The sequence below is a fragment of the Amphiprion ocellaris genome, chromosome 7 (assembly GCF_022539595.1).
Source record: "Amphiprion ocellaris isolate individual 3 ecotype Okinawa chromosome 7, ASM2253959v1, whole genome shotgun sequence".
NCBI lineage: Eukaryota > Metazoa > Chordata > Actinopteri > Pomacentridae > Amphiprion > Amphiprion ocellaris.
Genome location: NC_072772.1, coordinates 15,628,390 through 15,646,593, shown reverse-complemented (window position 1 = coordinate 15,646,593; position 18,204 = coordinate 15,628,390). Strand labels below are relative to the sequence as shown.

Here is an 18,204-nt window from a genome sequence, read left to right as displayed (position 1 = left end):
TATGTATACCATATATATTTGTATACATATAGGTCCTTGGAGGTGTGATGACGATTCCTCACACAGGAACGGATGAGTGCATGGTCATCTCGTGGGGTAGAAAGATGTTTCCTGCCACGACCAGCTGGGAGTTCAGTAGAACCATGTTAGGCTTGTTTTTTCTTAGCGTGATGAACGACTGTCTTGGAGATATTCAGTTTTATCGCTACCTGTCTCTCACTCATGGCAATTTCCAGCAGTGCCAAGATGCCTGCCTTTGTGGCTTCACATAATTCTTTTGTTTTAGGCATTATGTCAGAGCTGACATCTTCTGAGTTGTGCTACGGCTTGAATGTCAGCAGGAAACCACTCTAGGTCTTTGCATGTGCAGTGCTGCTTATGATATGAAATGGCCTCTTATATACCCTGGGAATACAATTAAGCTTTAGCATGTCAAATAGGACATAATGTATGTCAAAGAAATTTCACTCTTGGTCTTTCGAGGTTTGCTGTGTTAGTGTGTTTTATTGGTATTTCCAGTAACACGGTGAATTTACCGAGACAGCGTACCAGTCTGCAAAGGTAAGTCGACCCACAGTGTTTTCAGGGCACACATTTTATAGGAAGGTCAGAGAACGGATCAAAGGGCAGGGAGGGGGCTGTATGTAACTACTAAGGTGAATAGTGGTTAATTTGCTTCTAGTTGCTAATCAATGGCAGAGGGTAAGACAACAGAACAAAAGGGTAATCAAGAAGTCTAATAAACAATCGCAAATAGCAAAGCTGTGACAGCAAAAGGTAAGAGGGGTGTCTGGCAGATGTAGCCCATAATAAAAGATAAAAGAATTGTGGATAACTGTGGGAAATGGAATGACGTGACCGTATCTGTAACAAAAAAAAGTATCTGTAGTATCTGGTATTTTCTTCATCAAGTATTATGTAATCAGCTGCATTTTTGGTTGTGTTCATTGTATTCTTCAGGTCATACACCTTTAGTGGTACCAGGCATTGAAATGAACAAGAAACTGAAGAAAAGGAGGGCGGTTTAATATTTGTTTTCCATGACTGTATTTACTGTACTTACTTTTCATGCCTCAGCATGTTATTTCATTTATTCATTTTAAGAAAATGCAAAGCGCAGATCAGTTTTTTTTTATGTCACCATGGATTCAAGTGGGTAAGAAGTGAGAAAGAAATTGTTTTCATGGCTTTCAGGAGCAGGTGACATCTCAGTGCACATACATGTAACTTCTCACATCACACCACTCATGACTCACAGTTTCCATGGGAGCAGCTCCCACAATTCAGGGTTATGTAAAGGTTTTGTATTTCAGAAAAACACAACATGAGACTGAATTTGAAAAGATCCAGATTGAAAAAGTCGATTTTTCCCCATGTATAGCTTTATTTAAATAGCTTAAAATTATGAAAAATACACAGTATAAACCACTTTAAATTTCAGGTATGTGTACATTGCTGGCAGCGCTGTCTGTCATATGCACAAGCACAAAAAAACAAAGAACATACACATGCCACATGCATAAATCCATTGTATCAACATACTTATATACTTGCACTCTAAAACTTATAAAACTCAATGCCATCTATAACCAAAACAAACAACCACATAATAAGAACAGTTAGAAAATATGATCAAAGTGAAAATTTGCAACAAAGTAGCTGCATGACAGACTATAGTATAACTGATCATTTTGGAGATGTTGCATTAAATTCAAAATCTTTGGCTGATTTACTTTGTCGTGGGTTTCACCAAACAACATCGGCATGGGAGTAAAGCAGCCTGTGATGGTGATATGCTGTGGCAATGCAAAATATATCAAATGAAAATACTTTGTAAGGCTTTGTTGAAAAGAATTTCGATCCTGGCAGCAGTCCAGTGTAGTGCAGTTTGTGATGTAACACAGAGACTTTCTCTGGAACATTAAGCTCTCAGCTGTGCCTCAGGTGCTACCAGTTTCCTTCCAGTGTTCACTGTCTAGGAGCCTTTAGCTTCATCTGTGTTCTTTTTTTAAGGCACGTGTGTTTGGATGGCTGGCTCTCTCTCAGTTGATACAGATAAGAAACCATTTCCTCAACATTTACCAGAGGGTGGATTTATTCATTTCTTTTCCCTGAATATGGTTGGCCTGATATGGCAGCAAAACAACTGAAGTGAACTGATAATATATAATGCAGCTTTCATCCCTGCATTAAGTGCAGCCTGTGTGGAAGCCAATTTCCCCAACCTTCTTGGGGAAATGCATTTTATTTTCACATAACCCCTGAAGTGACTCACAGGCAGAGATCCTCCTCTCATCTGTGTGGTGCTATAAGGTGTGCAGTGGTAGTATAGGATGGCACCTCATGACTGAATTGCACTCATTAATTAGGGATCATCTTTCAAATGTTGAGCCAAACTTTCAAACAAAACTGTGACGTGTGCAGTCAGGACTAAATTTGCTGGATTTTCATTACCTTGCACAATCTCGATAACACTGGCTTTAAACAATCGAGGATAAAATGTCAAAACCACACATAATCTCCCAAAATACCTACTGGATGTCTTCAGGCCAGCAGTGACTACTAGCTCTCCTGCTAAAGGCACTGCAGACTGTGCTAACCAGTAGAACTGTCAGGAGGCATAATGGTGACTTTGTCCGAGGTTTTACCACAGACTTCAAGCTCCCTGCTGTTTTCTGAGCGACGCTGCAGTGATACAGCACAGCTCTGGTCTGGTCCGGCGGTGAGATGGCCGGACGATGGCACCTCTGTGCTCTCAGCAGCTGGTGGCTTGTTGGTGTCACCTGTGGAAAAACTGTCTGGTTCGGTGACAGAATCCGGAGAAGATGGGTTTCGTAAATTCTGCTGGATTTTCAGGTCGGGGTAGCTGCCGGACTCGGCCATGACTCGATATACATGTTCCCAGGTCGTGATGCTATTGTGGTTGAGGCTGGGGTTGCTGGCAGCCTGGCACAGCAGCTCTGTGTGCTCACGAAGCTGAGCAATGTCCCGCTCTGTGGTGCTGCTTTGGTGCAGCAGCTCCTTTGTGTGTAACGTAATGTCCAACAGACCTGACTGTTTCAGGATTTCTAATGTGTTGAGGAAACGGACGGTGGCGAAAGCCAGTGGCACCGTTTTTATGAAGTCCTCTGGTTGAGATTAAGAAGGGGGTGGTGTGCAGACTGGACATGGATGGTGACCCCTGACTGGTGGAAGCATTAGTGGGGCTGGAGGAGGACAGATTATCTCTGGTTGAAGAGGAACATGGCAGACCAGAGGGGGAGAATTTTGGTTGTTTATGAAGGTGCTGCTCAGGTAAACCCGTGGTCACAGGTGTGTCATCGCTGTTTTGTTCTATGCACACCCTCTTGCTCAGATTCTGGCTTTCATGTTTCGATGACGATTTATCAGGCGTCTTCTTGCTGGAATGTGGCGCAATGCGGGGATAGGAATTAAGAATAGGTAGGTAGGTACTATTTATTTTCTTCCCTGTGATGTTAGACTTCCGGGAGAAAGGCTTGTGGAGATGGAGGGCGACTGGTAACAAGGTAGGCTGCTGCAACAGGACCACATGAGGAGAACTAGAACTGTTGATTTCCCTAATACCATTTCTCCAGAGCAGCTGATCTCTTCTCTGGATCACAACTGGCTGCTGGGACAAGAAGGAAGAAAAAAGCACTCATGACCAATAAGAAAACAACAAGCAGTATTGGAGGATCACACAGTAGAGTGCTTATGTTTGGTTCTACAAGTCAATAAAAGTGTTTGTCCCATTCCCTTCCCTAGCGTCTGCAGCGACACCTCTCTACCTGCTGAAGCTCTGTGTCCTTGATGTTGTATATGGGTGGCTGGTCATGGCCTTTTGTTGTCAGTGCAGGCTTCCCAGTATTCCTATGCCCAAGTTCTTGATTTTGGCCTGGCTGCGAAGATTCTGCATGATCACTAACTCTGGATGGGCTTTTGTTCCTCCGCTGGTCCTCCACATCTGTCTGTTGCCAGTCTGAACCATCTGCAGAGACGGTGAAACAGAAAGAACTGAGACAAGAAGGTGGCGACATTGTAGCATTTTTTTCTAACCACCTCACTGTGATAAAATATGCAAATATTTATTTTATTTCACAAAAGGAAGAAAAAGAGGAACAAAATTTTTTTTGTTGTACTTAGATAACTGTTCAAAAGTTAAGAAATGTCCTTGTTTTTGAAAGAAAAGCTGTTTTTTCCCAATGAAGATAATATTAAATGAATCAGAAATACAGTTTAGACATTGTTAATGTGGTAAATGACTATTCTAGCTGGAAAAGGCTGATTTTTAATGGAATATCTCCATAGGGGTACAGAGGAACATTTCCAGCAACCATCACTCCTGTGTTCTAATGCTACATTGTGTTAGCTAATGGTGTTGAAAGGCTCATTGATGATTAGAAAACCCTTGTGCAATTATGTTAGCACATGAATAAAAGTGTGTGTTTTCATGGAAAACATAAAACTGTCTGGTTGACCCTAAACTTTTGAACGGTGGTTTATATTTCCACTATTTTTTTTTTTTTTTAAAATGAATTCCTTGCAGTAGAACTCCAACATATTTTTCATGTTTCTGTTCTTTTGATCTGAAAGGACTTTCAGCTTTAATTTCAGTGTTCACATCGAAACTGAGTTGATATTGTAGCACAACCAGAGGGCTGCACCACAAAGCAAGTGTGTCATACCTAAGCTTTCTTTATTTAAGCCCATTCGACAAAACCTAAAACCACAGTCAGAGATAATGGGTATCATGACGGTGGCTATCAACTATTTTATTGTTAAACAGGCTTTCTGCTTTGGACTCTTTGGACTTTGCATACTCACATAAAAGAGGGTGTTTAACATCACGTCACTCTTCTTCCCCATGAAATGAACCGATTATGTGCAGTCAGAGGAACAGGTTATTATAATGGAATATAAAAATTAATTACGTAAAAAGCGCAGCTACTGCAAATCATGCAAGACAGGAAGGCTGGTAGGAAACTGTTAATCTTCTGCTGATATAGTCATTATATCGATTAATGCAGCTGTTTATTTCTACCATGACAGCTGCACATTAGGACTGTTAAACTTTAAACTTCATACATTTAAAGATGATATTGAAAAAGTGCATTTAGTTGTGACACTACCCCATAATGAAGGATATGTGGAAATAATTTTAAGTGAAATTATGCTTTATTATTAATTTTAAGTAAAAGGAATGGCATTGATTGAATATTCTTTGTAATACATACCAGCAGAATAATACATTTTCTAATCTGTGTTCTATTAGCTGAAATATCAGCAGTGTAAAAAGGACTGGGAAGCAAATCCAGGGCTCCAGACTGCGACCAAAATGGTCGCGTTTGCAACCTTTTTTTTGAGTGTGCGAGTTAAAATTTAAAGTGCCAGTGCATGTTGATCATGAAGCTGTATGTGTGTCGCTCTAACCAGTACAGGCACCTACTGTGTTAACCACAGTGGTGGAAAGTAGTACTTTTATAACTTTGGAGTACTGCAGTATTTACAAAGAAAAAACCACATGCAGAAACTAGAAAAGCACTCAGAGAGCGCAGTACTCCGCCAAGGCTACTCAGTTGACGTATCATTTCGGACGGATGAAATCTTTCATAAAAAATGACCTTGCGCTGAGCACAGGCATATGTTGTGCATGTGTACGTTATATATGGATATTGACTTGCATATAAATTACTTTTATAAAGGCCTGTTGATCAGTTCATCACTTTTGGCAAGCCTTTGTTTTGCTGGTGTTAAAATAACCGTTCCCTCCATGCTTTTATTTTGAAGATGTATTTTTAACGTTGCGGGCTTTTATTTTGTAACCATTCCAGTGGCACAGAAAGTGTTTATCTAAGAAGTGGTTTCTTGACATGACAAAGACGCTGCAGAAAAGTCAGAAAATTCACATAAAGATAAAAGAAAACGGTTCCACACTGTTGCTGTCTAGCAAAGGATGTGTCTGAACTTAGAAGCACCTAGCTGGGATGGAGACAAGCTCTTATGGTGTTTCCTGAAGAAAGACGGGTTAGGGTTAGCAAGTGATGTGTTTTGCCTGTAAAAAGGTGGGAGGTGCGACCAAATGAGAAAGTCGGTTGCACTGGTGCTACCAGTGAAAAAGTTAGTCTGAAGCGCTGAAATCAGAACCAAACATAGAAACCTATTTATGTAATTTATGCATCACCAAATGAATACATGCAGGTTCCATGGTGATGCATACAGTGTACGATATTGTAGCTGCTATTCCCTGAACTGAGAATCTGTGTTATAGAAAATATCAATGGGAAAAGAAGTGGTAAACAGCCAATTTAAATTCGAAACTTGGAGCATAAACTCTAGCCAGTTTCGGCCACTTTTGTGACACTGAAAATTCTGGTTATAGGCTCAACATACCTTGCCAACTCACTAGTCTTGCTTTGTAGTACAGCCTTCAGATCATTTCACCACAGTATCTCAAAATTTGTAGACAATGCTGCAGGATAAGCATTTAAAGTAATGAAAGTGATTTTATGGTGCAATACTGAGATGCTCTGATCTGGCAAAGTCAGGCAGCAGATCTTATCCCAGCTTGGCAGATAGACCATGAAGGGTCACAGATTTAAAAAGCGCACACTTGAAAAAATCAATAGCAGTGTAAATGTATACTGTAGTTAGAATGTTTTGACTGCTTTACCTTGCCATCACAGCTCTTTCCAACAAGGAGCTGCAGCTGCTCACATCAGAGATACCAGACTCCTTTGACAAAAACAGTAATTTTATCTTTCAGAACACCAGAGTTGTTAGCCTGTTGTTGTGTTACTTTGGTCTCATACCATGCTGGTTCAGATCCAAACTAACATGTCAAAACACTAATTATACAATAACCAATACAAACTAACCAATCAAGGGTGCGGCAGGCCAGCAACACAGGCTGCATGCAGGCAAAATTAGTATTTGTGTCAATAGATTGTGGTGGCTCTGAAGGGAGATACAGTGAGATGTCTAATGGCAAGGTAAAGTGGTGAAAATATTGTTAATGTAACATCCACGTAAACTAACATTGCTTTTTTTTAGGTGGCTTAAATATGCTTTGTTGCTGCCCCTGCCTAAAGCAGTCAAATGATTAGCTTCTGTGCTGAAACACCTGACTGCTTCTCTAAACTACAGGAATGTTGCCATCTATTGTAGGTAATACACTGACTGTCAAAAAGTACCACATACAGCTCTACAAACAGAAATATCCCTTTAAGAAAGCAGCAGAGAATCTGACACTAAATAATAAATATGTTAACATTAGTGAGTTTATCTTGTCTTTCTTCAAATAACTTCTGCCTCTAATGCTGGAGAGCTTCAAACAAAAGTGGTTACACTTCCAACAACCTTAATCTCCGGTGGATGTAAACTTAATAAAACTAGATCTGAATGTTAGCACAATGTCCTTTTTACATCTCTATTTTAGATTTAAAATCCAAGAAAATGAATTACCTAAGTATGCACTCTTTGTCCCGTTCAGACTTCACAATTGTCAGTGCCTGCACTAACTTGCACAGAAAATATGGGAGTGTATGGGAAACTTGGGAATGACTGTTTACCGCATCAACGCAACTCACCAGAATAACCAGAGTCTTTCTCTGAGGTGCAGCGGAAGCCCCTTCTGATGGAATCGTCTGCATCTTTAGTCCCACGAAGCGCCAGAAGAGTTGTGCTGTTGCTCTTATCTTTAGCATTCTTGCTGGACGTAGCACAAGGACTGTGCTCGCTCAAGCGAGGTTCTTCCTTCGGCATACTGGACCCTAATAAGAAGATTCGTGATATTTAGACTGCCTCCAAATGTCAAAAAATGCCAGCTAAAAGAAAAGGCCTGTGACAGACGGATGACTTGATCGTATATCATCCTTTACCTGCCAGGATAGGAAACAGTTCCTAATGACTCTTGGGCAGGGTTCCTCTTGATAGTGAGCAGTCTATAATTACATTTGCCTCAATCCTCACTGCTTTGTGCATTTGACTGCACAACAGCTTTCTACCATTTTAGCAGTATTGCCAGTGAATCCACTAAAGCCCACAGTTGCCTTTGGGGTTGTAAACGTGGCAACTCATGCATTATGACATAATTTGCATAGTATCAATTCATACTCCACAACAGTACGTTCAGGTTCACATTTTTAGAAATTAATTCTTCACTTTAGGGGGGTACGTATACAATGTAGTGAGCAAAATGTGTGTGCATACTTTGAGAACTGCACATATTTATATATTTGGAAAGCAAAGGGCAACCTAAGACAGCGCCAAGATCTACTATTACACATACATTTTGTTGAAAGTCTTGCAAAATATGTAGCAAAAACCTTAACTAAGACAACAGGCACCTTTCTTACTGTTTACATGTATGCATGTGTGCCCACACTGTATTTAAACAGAGCCAAGTAAACAGTCATTCTGCATGGGTTGTTTTGGGTCCACAGAGATATCTAACCTACTAATCTGTTTACACCAGTACAATGCTGTCATTCCAGGTAACAGGCAGGGAAATATGTTCAACTTTTTTTACGAGATTGCCACAGCTTGTGGAGTTAAACATCAATCTATTCCTATTTTCTCTTTAACATGCAATCAGTCTTGCAACAAAAGTAGCTCTCCACGTCCTGACAAGTGGCAAATTAAACGCCCACTCCAGTCAATGATTAAACTCCTAAAGACTCATTTTAACATATCAGAGTTGTTCCATGGAAAAAAAATCTCTTTCCACCCTAAAACAATAAGGTGTAACTCTACACCATTGCTTCTTTAAGGTCTACAAAGTCCCTGCTAGCTTGTGGAGTATTGTCTCACGCTTCCTGAGGGATTCTGTGGACATTTTGGGGAACAGGATCATAAAACGACACATTTATACATGCATCCATCCAGCGCATCATGTAGCAGATCGCCTGTGGTACCACGCTGTTTGAAAGAATTTCTCAGAGGACAAATGGTGGAGTTGTGCACATTCTAGTGCCAGGCTGCGGTCCTGCCTGATATGCAAGTTCTCGTCTTTCTCGTGTCATTTGAATAAAGTTGTACTTTAAAATTGCCTTTTATTGTCAGTAGTCAAAGGAGTAACTGTGTCCTGGTCACGCTATCTGATCATGGTCCTTCAATCCACACCCGACAAGGGTGTGAATTGACTCAGTGGTTGTGAATTTGCCACCAGTTGAACAGCTCAAAAACTTCTGGTGCACAATTGGCTAAATTTAACCCCTTACTAATAATACTAAGGGGTTTTCTAAACAATTGACTTTCTCCAAGTCAAAGCAGAAAACTATTTGCATGCTGCATCTATATTTCTCTTTAATAAAGAGAGAACTTTTCAACATTTGTTCTTCCTCATGATATGGAACCAATCAGAAAAAAAAGGGAGGCTGATATTAGGAAAAAGCTAAATATCAGATCCGATAATCGGCCTCTACTTTCGCTACTTCCAGTTCCACAAACTGTAGCTGAAATTTGATAATCCAACGGCTGTCTTGTGTCCTCTATGAAGAGATGGGGGTCATTGCTTTACCTGCTGGTCAAAGTACAAATCCAAAAACACATAGCCGCTGGGCTTAATACGTGGGGGGAAATTATTGGCTGGACTAACTCATACAGTTGACCATGAATGACATTACCTACTCCTCTGTGAGTTCTCAAACCTGCTATAAAAGAAGAGGAGTTATGCAGATAAGAACACAGGAATTAACAAAGCAGCCTTGCTCTTCAGATTAACAATCTACATTGTAGCAGCCTGTGAGGAAGAAATGCATTAGTTGTCGACTTTTTATCGTTTGAAGAGAATCTGTATACTATCCTGGGCGCATTTAAAACCCACTATTTTGCTAACTCGAGTGAGCTCAGCTGAGGAGCTGCTGGTGATACTTTCGGGTCCAGAGGTTCCGTAAAGGCAGCACATCTCACTATGATCTGATCAGCAGCACCCTTCCTCCCTCTGTTATGTAACACTCAACTTTGAGTACAGTCCGGGCCCTCTCTTACACACACTTCCTCTCACACTGCTAGTAAAACACACACACAAAGACAACACAGTGTTCATAATGGTCGACATCTGCACCGCATTTTAACTCGTTAATAGCCGGACGAACATGTGAATAAAAGTTATAAAGGAGTGACAGCGAGAAGAGTAAAAAAACACAGAGTTCTGGTTTTATCACGTCTGTTTTAAAGCCAGCAGATTTATCAGCGCTCCTGCCTAAAATGGGGAAAGTTACCTTTAAATATTCTCAGTGGACGGCTGTTTTCTCCTGCTGCTCTGCTTTAGCCCGCCGAGAAACGCTGAAATTAACCAGCAGCAACATGCCGCAATTGTTTTCTGTCAGAGCTTCGGCACAAATTGATTTAATTTCGTGTCTTTGTCAAATACACCGAGTGATAAGACCCCAGAGAAAACGGGTTGAGATTCGGCTGCGTCCGTCAAGCTAGCTAACAAAGCCAGTTGATTTCAAAATAAGACGCGCCACTAAGAAAATAGATTTAAAAATACGATTTCACAAACAGCGACGTATGTTACAGCAACACGTAGCGCGATTTAGACTCACTGCATTGATTTTCTATTCTTCGATCCGTACTTACCTGTATGTACATTAAGGAGTGCCGGCTGCCACGCTTTTGTTTTGAAACCCAGATAGCTGATTCTGGCTAGCTTGACGCCGCCGATTGATTTGTCGATTAAATAAAGTGAGGAAACATAATCGGTATCCACACCGATGTACTCGAATCTGTGTGCAGGAAGGACGCAGAAACCGAGGAGTACACCGGCGGCACCATTAAGATTATGCTTCACCAGTATCTGTCCCCGTAACCTTATCTGAACCCAGCGCAGCCGCCTGTTGGAACAACGAGCAGACACAATAAAAACGACAACTCAGCGCCCATTGGTCCATGACGCAGCCACGACAGCCAATCAGATATCAGTGCACGTGTTGCAGCGAGACAGCGGTGATACGGGGACACCGTGGAGTGGAGAAAACAAAGAAGTCCAGAACACAATGTTTTAGGCAAAACACGTTCAGGATTTACATTTCATATAGGCTCCACCAACGACGGTTTTAGCAAACATGACAGCCGGGGCTGAGACATGCACAAGAACTTGATCTGGACAGCGGCTGGCTGGTGCACCCTGTGCAAGAAAGCAGTTGTGCAATCAATGTAATGAAAGCTTGAATAAACAATCAAGATTTCAATTAATTGGGGCGGATGTAGGACAAGAGACACAATGTACAAAAATGACTGTTTGCACGTGTGCATTAGTTTCTCTGCATTTCTTGAGCAATGCCTGATGTGAAGTTATGCCGTCCCAAAGTGACTCCTGTGAGTCAATCAGTTGGTATGCCTCTGCTGGTGAAAAGGAACAGCCAGTGATACAGATATGTAGTCAGGAGGTGGTTCTGCCCTAATAATATAATGTGCACTCACAGCCTGCTGGACTTCAAGCAGAAGTTGTACATGTTTGTGTAAAATAAACAACCAAATCTCAAGATTCTGCAGCAGACACTTTATTTTTACATTAAAACTTCCTCAAATCATTTGATAGACAGCCCACATCCTCTCGACAAATGACAAAACAAGGACATAATTCAAATATTTTCTAAACTGGCTGCAAGATAAGATCATAAAACAGGTGTTGGCTAAATCACATGCATGCAAAGTGCATGCCATTCATGCCTGGCATCAAATCTTTCATACTTCTTCCTCAAACTTTTACACTATAGTGCCTCAGGATCCACAACCAAGAACACAATGCCTTGGCCAGAGAGTTTGATTTTAGAGGAGTTAAGGTCTTGTTTGAGGATGTGTGCATCTCAAAACACAGATACATAATTAGGTTAATTTCAAGTCAACTTGGTAAAGTGCATACACCCAACAGACCAGGGGCGTTCTTCAGACCCGGATGTCTACTGACATGCAAGGTCTCTGGGGAGGAGAATTTAATGAAAGTAGCACAGGTCTCCCGAGTGTGGGCTTTGGCTGCAGCACTAGCTAGAACATGCATCACCCTCAGTAGAATGGTTTCACTGGAAAAAAACAAACAAACAAAAAAAAAAACAATGCATATACATGTCAAATTGACAGGCAAGACAAATGCTGATCTATTAAAAAAAAAAAAAAAAAAAAACATTTAACCCCCATCAGTACACCTGGGGTCCATGTGGACCCCAGGGGTATACAAGTTGTCATATTTTTTATTTACAAGATTTTTCAGTCCCTTTACGTAGTTGTCACCTACATAGTTGCCGTCACACAAACACCAAGGCTTACTTGATTCCAACCAGGATTGCGGTGTATAGATAGAAAAGTCATTTGGGGTCCATGGGGACCCCAGTCGAACTGTGCGTCTTTTATTTATGTATGTTTGTGTCATGTTGCTCTTGTGATGACTGCTTCAGCTGCTTTGCATTTCATTTCAATTCAGGAGTTCTTACACTAATACTGTAATCAATATATTTATAGACAACACACGTTTTAGGAAAATATACATTAAGAGGATATGGACAGGTACATAAATGTGAAACAGATGAAATACTACTGGGGTCCAGTTGGACCCCAAGTATACGGATGAAGTAGGTTTTGACATGTGTACTCACGAGGGTTAAACAGCAAAGCGTTGTATTTGTGAAGCTATAAGCCAAGAGCAGCCAGCGTTCTGTCACTACAGTGCTAATACCGCCACAGAAAATCTCTGAAAAGGTCCTGTTGCCTACCTGCCGGCATGGATGCTGGAGGCCAGACACCAGGCAGCCTCCCCCTCTGGTGTCGGAGGTTCCTGCAGGACCTGGCGAGCCAAGCAGAGGGCAGCTCCAGCCAGCTGTGCAGGCACAAACACCACACACTGGCCCTCCAGAAGAGACAGCTCCAGCAGATAACGAGCCATCCACACCACCTGGTGAGACAATCAACAGGTTGGATGACACACTATACCTCACTGACGTAGATGGAACAAAAAAAAAAGTGGATAAAAACAGTGTAGATCTACCATAGCGCTACAACGAGCGATGGAGGCAAAGAGAAGGAGAAAATGCAGTGGAGGACAGTAGGACAGATCAAACTTGAGCCCACAGAGGACTTTTCGCTCCATCCGCAGTAGCTGATGCTTAGTGTAGGTGTGGTCCATCAAGTAGCAGAGTCCAGACACCTGGGAGAAGAACCACAAGGGAAGAACAATGTAGAAAATCTGACTTTTTTTTTTTTTTTTTAAAGATACCAGCTATTCCTGGTACAAGCTTTGGTGTTGCTTGTGGAGCGCTAGCCATAAAAATGACTAAAAAAAATGCAATACTAAAGAATGTTAGCACACTGTAACTATATAGTATGTGAGGGCTGAGCCAGTGTACCTCAGGGAGGAGAGTCTCTTCCTTCTTCGCTGCAAGGAAGAGGCAAACCATGCCGATGAGCTGGAGGTTGGCTGTGGTCACTTTGATCTGTCGCAGGGAGCAGTTGAGGAGGTGTACGGCCAGGTAGAGAGTCTCTTCTTGGAAATTCATCATCTCCTGGCAGGAAATAAATGGGATATTCAAAGCTGGCGGAGACTGAGGGGAAAGAACACCACCCTTAGATTAAATCTAAAGGAATAGTTTTTAATTTTGGTAAAAATGCTAATTCACCTGAGAGTTAGTTAAGATGGTCGACACTACCAAAAGTATGATACACGCAAGTTAAAGTGAGTTAGTTTAGCTTATTTTTTGGACAGGTTAGGCAGTCACAGCAGCTGGCCAAAAACATAGTATGGTACATAACCCTTCCAAAAGACTTGAAAAGTTACATAGTTACAAAGTTAGTTTTGTAACTACAACAGGTTACATGTTATTTAGTAAGTTTTACGAGGGTTAATCAGTGCCCTACACTACCTTTGGATGTATAGATCCATAGCTGTGCAGAAGAGAACAACCTGATGTTACCTTAGATGGCAATATATCTTCTTACACTCAGTTGAAATGAAACTAGTGCACTTAAATTAGGTCAGTTTATGAAGGTGGGAAAGGCCAGTGTTTCAAAGGGAGGGATCAACATGCACATGGCCAGAAAACAGAGAAACTTAGAGTACAACACGCACAGAAAGAATGTTACTTCAATGTCTAATGAGGATACCATTACTCCACTATAGCTTTACATCACAGGTAGTTGTCTGTCGACACCTTAATGCTATATTTATGCTCCAAATCTTGCATATTATGCCTTCGAGGAAAGAGAAACATTTTATTTAATTGGAGACTCACATGAACTTGAATGATCCAGTCTACCAGGATAGCTCGAGTGGCATCAGTGAAATGCCGGGGGAGGTCAGCGTTGGGAAAAGAGTTCCGAGTTTGACTTCTCTACAGAGCAAAACACAGAAAACAGCAGGCACACTAAATAATCCAGGAGCTACAGTGCAATTATACAATTAATACGTTTGCTAGGTCGACTCTCATATAGGATATATGAAGTTCTCATACAGTGTATTTTCGGGACAATGACAGTTTAGTTGTTGATGATGTCTCACCATCATGTCTAAGAACATTTCCCAGGCGTATGTCCGGTCCAATGTGAGCCCCAGTTTCTCCAGTGCCATCTCCACTTCATGTCGCAGCAAGCTGGGAACTAGCGCCTGTAAGCTGTGAAGACCCTGCAGCCCATGAGGGTAAAGCAGCACAGGCTCTTCCACACACCCATCTGCCACACAGGGCAGGAAAAGAGGACAAGATGGAAAAAACCCTCCAAAAACACGAAATCAGACTGGTTTTCACTGTTCACTAGCAAAATTCTAAAGTTATCGCAGATTTACATGAGCATTGAAAACATATTTGTCATTAACCCTTAATTCTACACTGAAGAAATCTCAACTTCTGAAATCAAAATATGGGTTTAATTACAAGATTTTCCATATGCTAGCCACTTAACCGCAAATGTGATATTACATTGCATTTATTTGAGACTCACTCACTGATGTGAAAAGATTTAAAATCTTTTTTTGATTCCACTACCTGCTGAGCATGTCCCACTGTCTTCGTGGAACCCCATGATGATGCTTTCACTGGTTGTAAGTCTCCTTTCCTGTAAATAGACAACACCTCAAACATCAGAGTGAAATGTACTTGGAAGATTGTTATAATGACATAAAAAAAAATATGGCAGGTGTCCCAAATTAAGTTTCCGTTTCTACAAAAGTAAGGTAATTCAAATTCTGACAGTCTTCCTCTAACCAATTTGTCATCGCCTGGAAACAGAATTCATACAAGAGCCGAGATCAGAGACACACTGAGGCAGGTTTCGGGTGAAGTTGAGAAGCAGGACAGAAGCCATACCCATCTGCATTCTGGTTCCATTTTGACCTGGTCCATCCTGGGCTCCTCTACTTCCACAGCCTGCCAGCGATCTACAGGCCCGCAGGCATTCGCCCAGGCTCTTAATGGGGCTCGTCTCTCATCCGCCTGGAGGGACAACAGACCATCTTTGCACTTACGTGATGCTGGAAAAAAGGCCTCCCCATTTCCAAACACAGCTGAGGTAAAAAACCCAATGCCCTTCATTAGTGTTGCAAGTGGCGACTTGTGATTATCTGTATGACAATCAGTGGACAGTGAGTCCCGTGAATGAATTTGCTTCAGTAGTTGTGCTGGTGGTGACCAAGGTCCTGCCCCAAAGACAGCAATCAAGCAGTTAACACCTGGGATCATGGCAGGTGAATGCAATTATTGTTCTGACAATACCTAAGAAAATGGTGCAGCCCTGTATGTGGAGTGATTAAATAAGGAAAAAAACACTAAAAAAATGTTGCAGCAAGCAACACCAGCAAGACTTGGATTGAGGGAAAGAAAAAAAATCAAAGCACTACCTCAAGAACTATGTGACTGCTGAGAAGGTTACTTTTTCTCTTTATTTCCCCATCAGATAGCTCAATTAACACCCTCTTTCACCATCATTTAGAAATAACTCCAACATATCAAGGGTTAAGGTAGAAATAGTGTGTGTTCTTTAGCGGCGCTTGCTTTACGGGTTTTTATTATTATAATTGATTGAGTTTCACACACCGAGCTAACGCCCACCTTCTTGTGTAAGTCCAGCAGAGGCTTGGAGTCGCAGAACCCAGTCCTGGCCATGGTCACAGCCGGAGACAGAGTTCCTGTGCCGGGCCGCTGCAGCTACTTATCACGGTGGTCGGCGGAGGCCTGGAGCAGAGAGGCGCCATGCTGCCCGGAGGGCCGCTGATAAAGACAGCTGGGGCCACACCGATTGGGGCGGGGACACCGGTGTCAAGGTGGAACTACCGGTGAACACCCAAAAACACAGAAAGGAACCGAGTTGTGCACAATGTGAGAAACGCGGTCAGTATTTAAACGATCTTTTACACTGAAATTCAGTCTCATGGGGGAAGCAGTTTGCTCTGTAACTTAGTAAACTTGATACTGTAAACTGTAATGACTAACAAAAAATGTTATCTGCTGCTGTGGACTGGCTATAAATGGCTTCCGAACGTTCATACGGTTAATTTAAAGTAATAAATTATAAACTGATTTCCAGTTTAAAAGGGTGGACTTTTGTCAACTTCCATTTTGGTTTGAATGAGAGATAATGATGGTAAATAACACTCACTGGAACCTCAAATAAGAGATAAGTCATCAGCTTTCCGACAAGGTGTACCAATACTGTGATCAAGAGTCAAAAAATGTTAATTAAACTGCTAACATGAATCTCTGAGAAACATTATCTCCCTAAGTAATTGCCTAAATGCTGTTTCAAAGCCATTCAGACAGATCCTAGAATATATTTTTGCTGCAGAATCAAATGATATTATTTAAATGTACATTTTTGACCTGAAACTGTCCACTTTCGGGATTTTACACAAAAATATAAGCTTTCTGCTTTAATTTTTTTTTTTACACAGGTCACTTAAAATGCATGTGAAATTGCAGAATCTAAATTCACTGTCATTCAGGTGAAATTTCCTAACTTTCTCAAACTTTATCAAAGACACGGATTGCATGCAGATACATGTGTAAATAACGCATCAAAAAAAGACACAGAGATTTATTCAGTAAAAATGTTTACTGGCACATTATAGTTGCAAATGTTATAAGCTACCATACTGTAGCAGGTATCACCCGTTACATTGTAAAGTCTTGCAAAGGGGGGCTGGAAATGTCTACCAGGACAATGTCCTCCCCTTAAAGATTGCTTTTTTCATTGCCCTCTGAGCCTCAACTAACAGCAACAAGCAAAAAAAAAATTTGTTACACCAGCCTCAGGTGTGACATTCCTGACTGTTGTTCACATTCAAATATACAGAGAAGCAAGGTAACCATAGTAAAGCTGCAAATCAAATACTACGAAGCTGCAGGCCTCCCCTTCTACTAATGCTGCATTCACCAAGCTTTTTTTTTGGTATTTACACAATAATGAAGAGGCACTTGTTGTGCCTATGTATGCCTACAGGAGAGGTCAGGGGTATTAACTTGCATGTTCAGCTGTGAAGCATTGCTTAAAGCGTGGCCAGCAGCAAGGTTCAGTGTATGGCTTCACAACCAATATCAAAAAAGTCCAGCAGCACCCCCTTATGGCCATGATAGCAATGAAGGCAAATCCACAGTGGAGTCCATCAGTGCAATGGTTCTGATATCCGGCCCTGCCGTTTCCAAAGCAGGACACTAGGCTAGAGTATGATGGCTGTGCCTGAGCCAGTGAGAAGAGGTGCTGGAGTTGTGAACTGTAAATCAAAGCCATTTGATCACATCATCATCTGCAGGAAGTGGGGCTGTCACGTTCTCAGTGCTGAAAGTCAAAAACCTGCTGCTTTTCTGTGTCTGTATCACACTCAAACATCTCACAGGCACTCTGTCAAGCACACAAACTTAGAATAAAAGCAAATTAGGGTGTTAAATGAGGGATACCCCAGAGAATGCTGATGAATGTCATGGCAAAACCCTTTAAATGCCACTCATCTGTGCTCTGCAGGGAATGGTGGGAAAAAGTATTAAACTGCCGTTTGATTTTTCTCAACAGTACAGAACATATTAAGAATAGCTCTTAATCCACTTCAGTGAAATATTACCTGGAAAATAGCAGCCAAACCACTTTTACATAATCTCAGCTTCAATCTGTTTTTAAAAATTAATTTTAAGCATGCGGTTTTGCGACAAATATAGTTGATTGTTTTCTTTAATAACAGTATTTCAATGCATAACAGATATTGTGATAATGCAGAGCGGAAATTTACGGCCT

The 18,204-nt window shown here is 41.4% G+C and overlaps 2 protein-coding genes across 3 annotated transcripts; both read right to left on the bottom strand.

Annotated features, from left to right (window-relative positions):
• Positions 1-1,360: 1,360 nt before the first annotated feature.
• Positions 1,361-10,860, bottom strand: si:ch211-132b12.7 (uncharacterized protein LOC564531 homolog). Its single transcript, XM_023266494.3, is given in 5 exon segments — positions 1,361-3,087; positions 3,089-3,631; positions 3,789-3,988; positions 7,587-7,769; positions 10,582-10,860. Coding segments are annotated over 4 exon segments (1,410 nt in total). The 5' UTR covers positions 7,762-7,769; positions 10,582-10,860; the 3' UTR covers positions 1,361-2,595.
• Positions 10,861-11,482: 622 nt separating this feature from the next.
• Positions 11,483-16,582, bottom strand: ccnp (cyclin P). 2 transcript variants are annotated; one of them, XM_023266499.3, is made up of 9 exons: positions 16,017-16,582; positions 15,291-15,416; positions 14,970-15,039; positions 14,489-14,658; positions 14,223-14,321; positions 13,341-13,496; positions 12,983-13,141; positions 12,711-12,889; positions 11,483-12,023 (listed from the first exon to the last, which is right to left on the bottom strand). In XM_023266499.3, the coding sequence occupies exons 1-9, from the start codon at positions 16,083-16,085 to the stop codon at positions 11,846-11,848; spliced, it is 1,206 nt and encodes a 401-aa protein (XP_023122267.1). In that variant the 5' UTR covers positions 16,086-16,582; the 3' UTR covers positions 11,483-11,845. The 2 variants fall into 2 exon arrangements, with proteins under 2 accessions (XP_023122267.1, XP_023122268.1); XM_023266500.3 differs by having other exon boundaries at positions 16,032-16,333.
• Positions 16,583-18,204: the final 1,622 nt, after the last annotated feature.

Bases quoted from the DNA above. Each gene is read 5' to 3' on its own strand.
- ccnp (XM_023266499.3), bottom strand. From the start codon at position 16,085: ATGGCCAGGACTGGGTTCTGCGACTCCAAGCCTCTGCTGGACTTACAC. The intron at 14,659-14,969 runs GTAGTGGAATCA...CCTGTGTGGCAG, and splicing joins CAGTGGGACATGCTCAGCAG to ATGGGTGTGTGGAAGAGCCT. The intron at 12,024-12,710 runs GTAGGCAACAGG...GTTTTTTTCCAG, and splicing joins TCCAGCATCCATGCCGGCAG to TGAAACCATTCTACTGAGGG.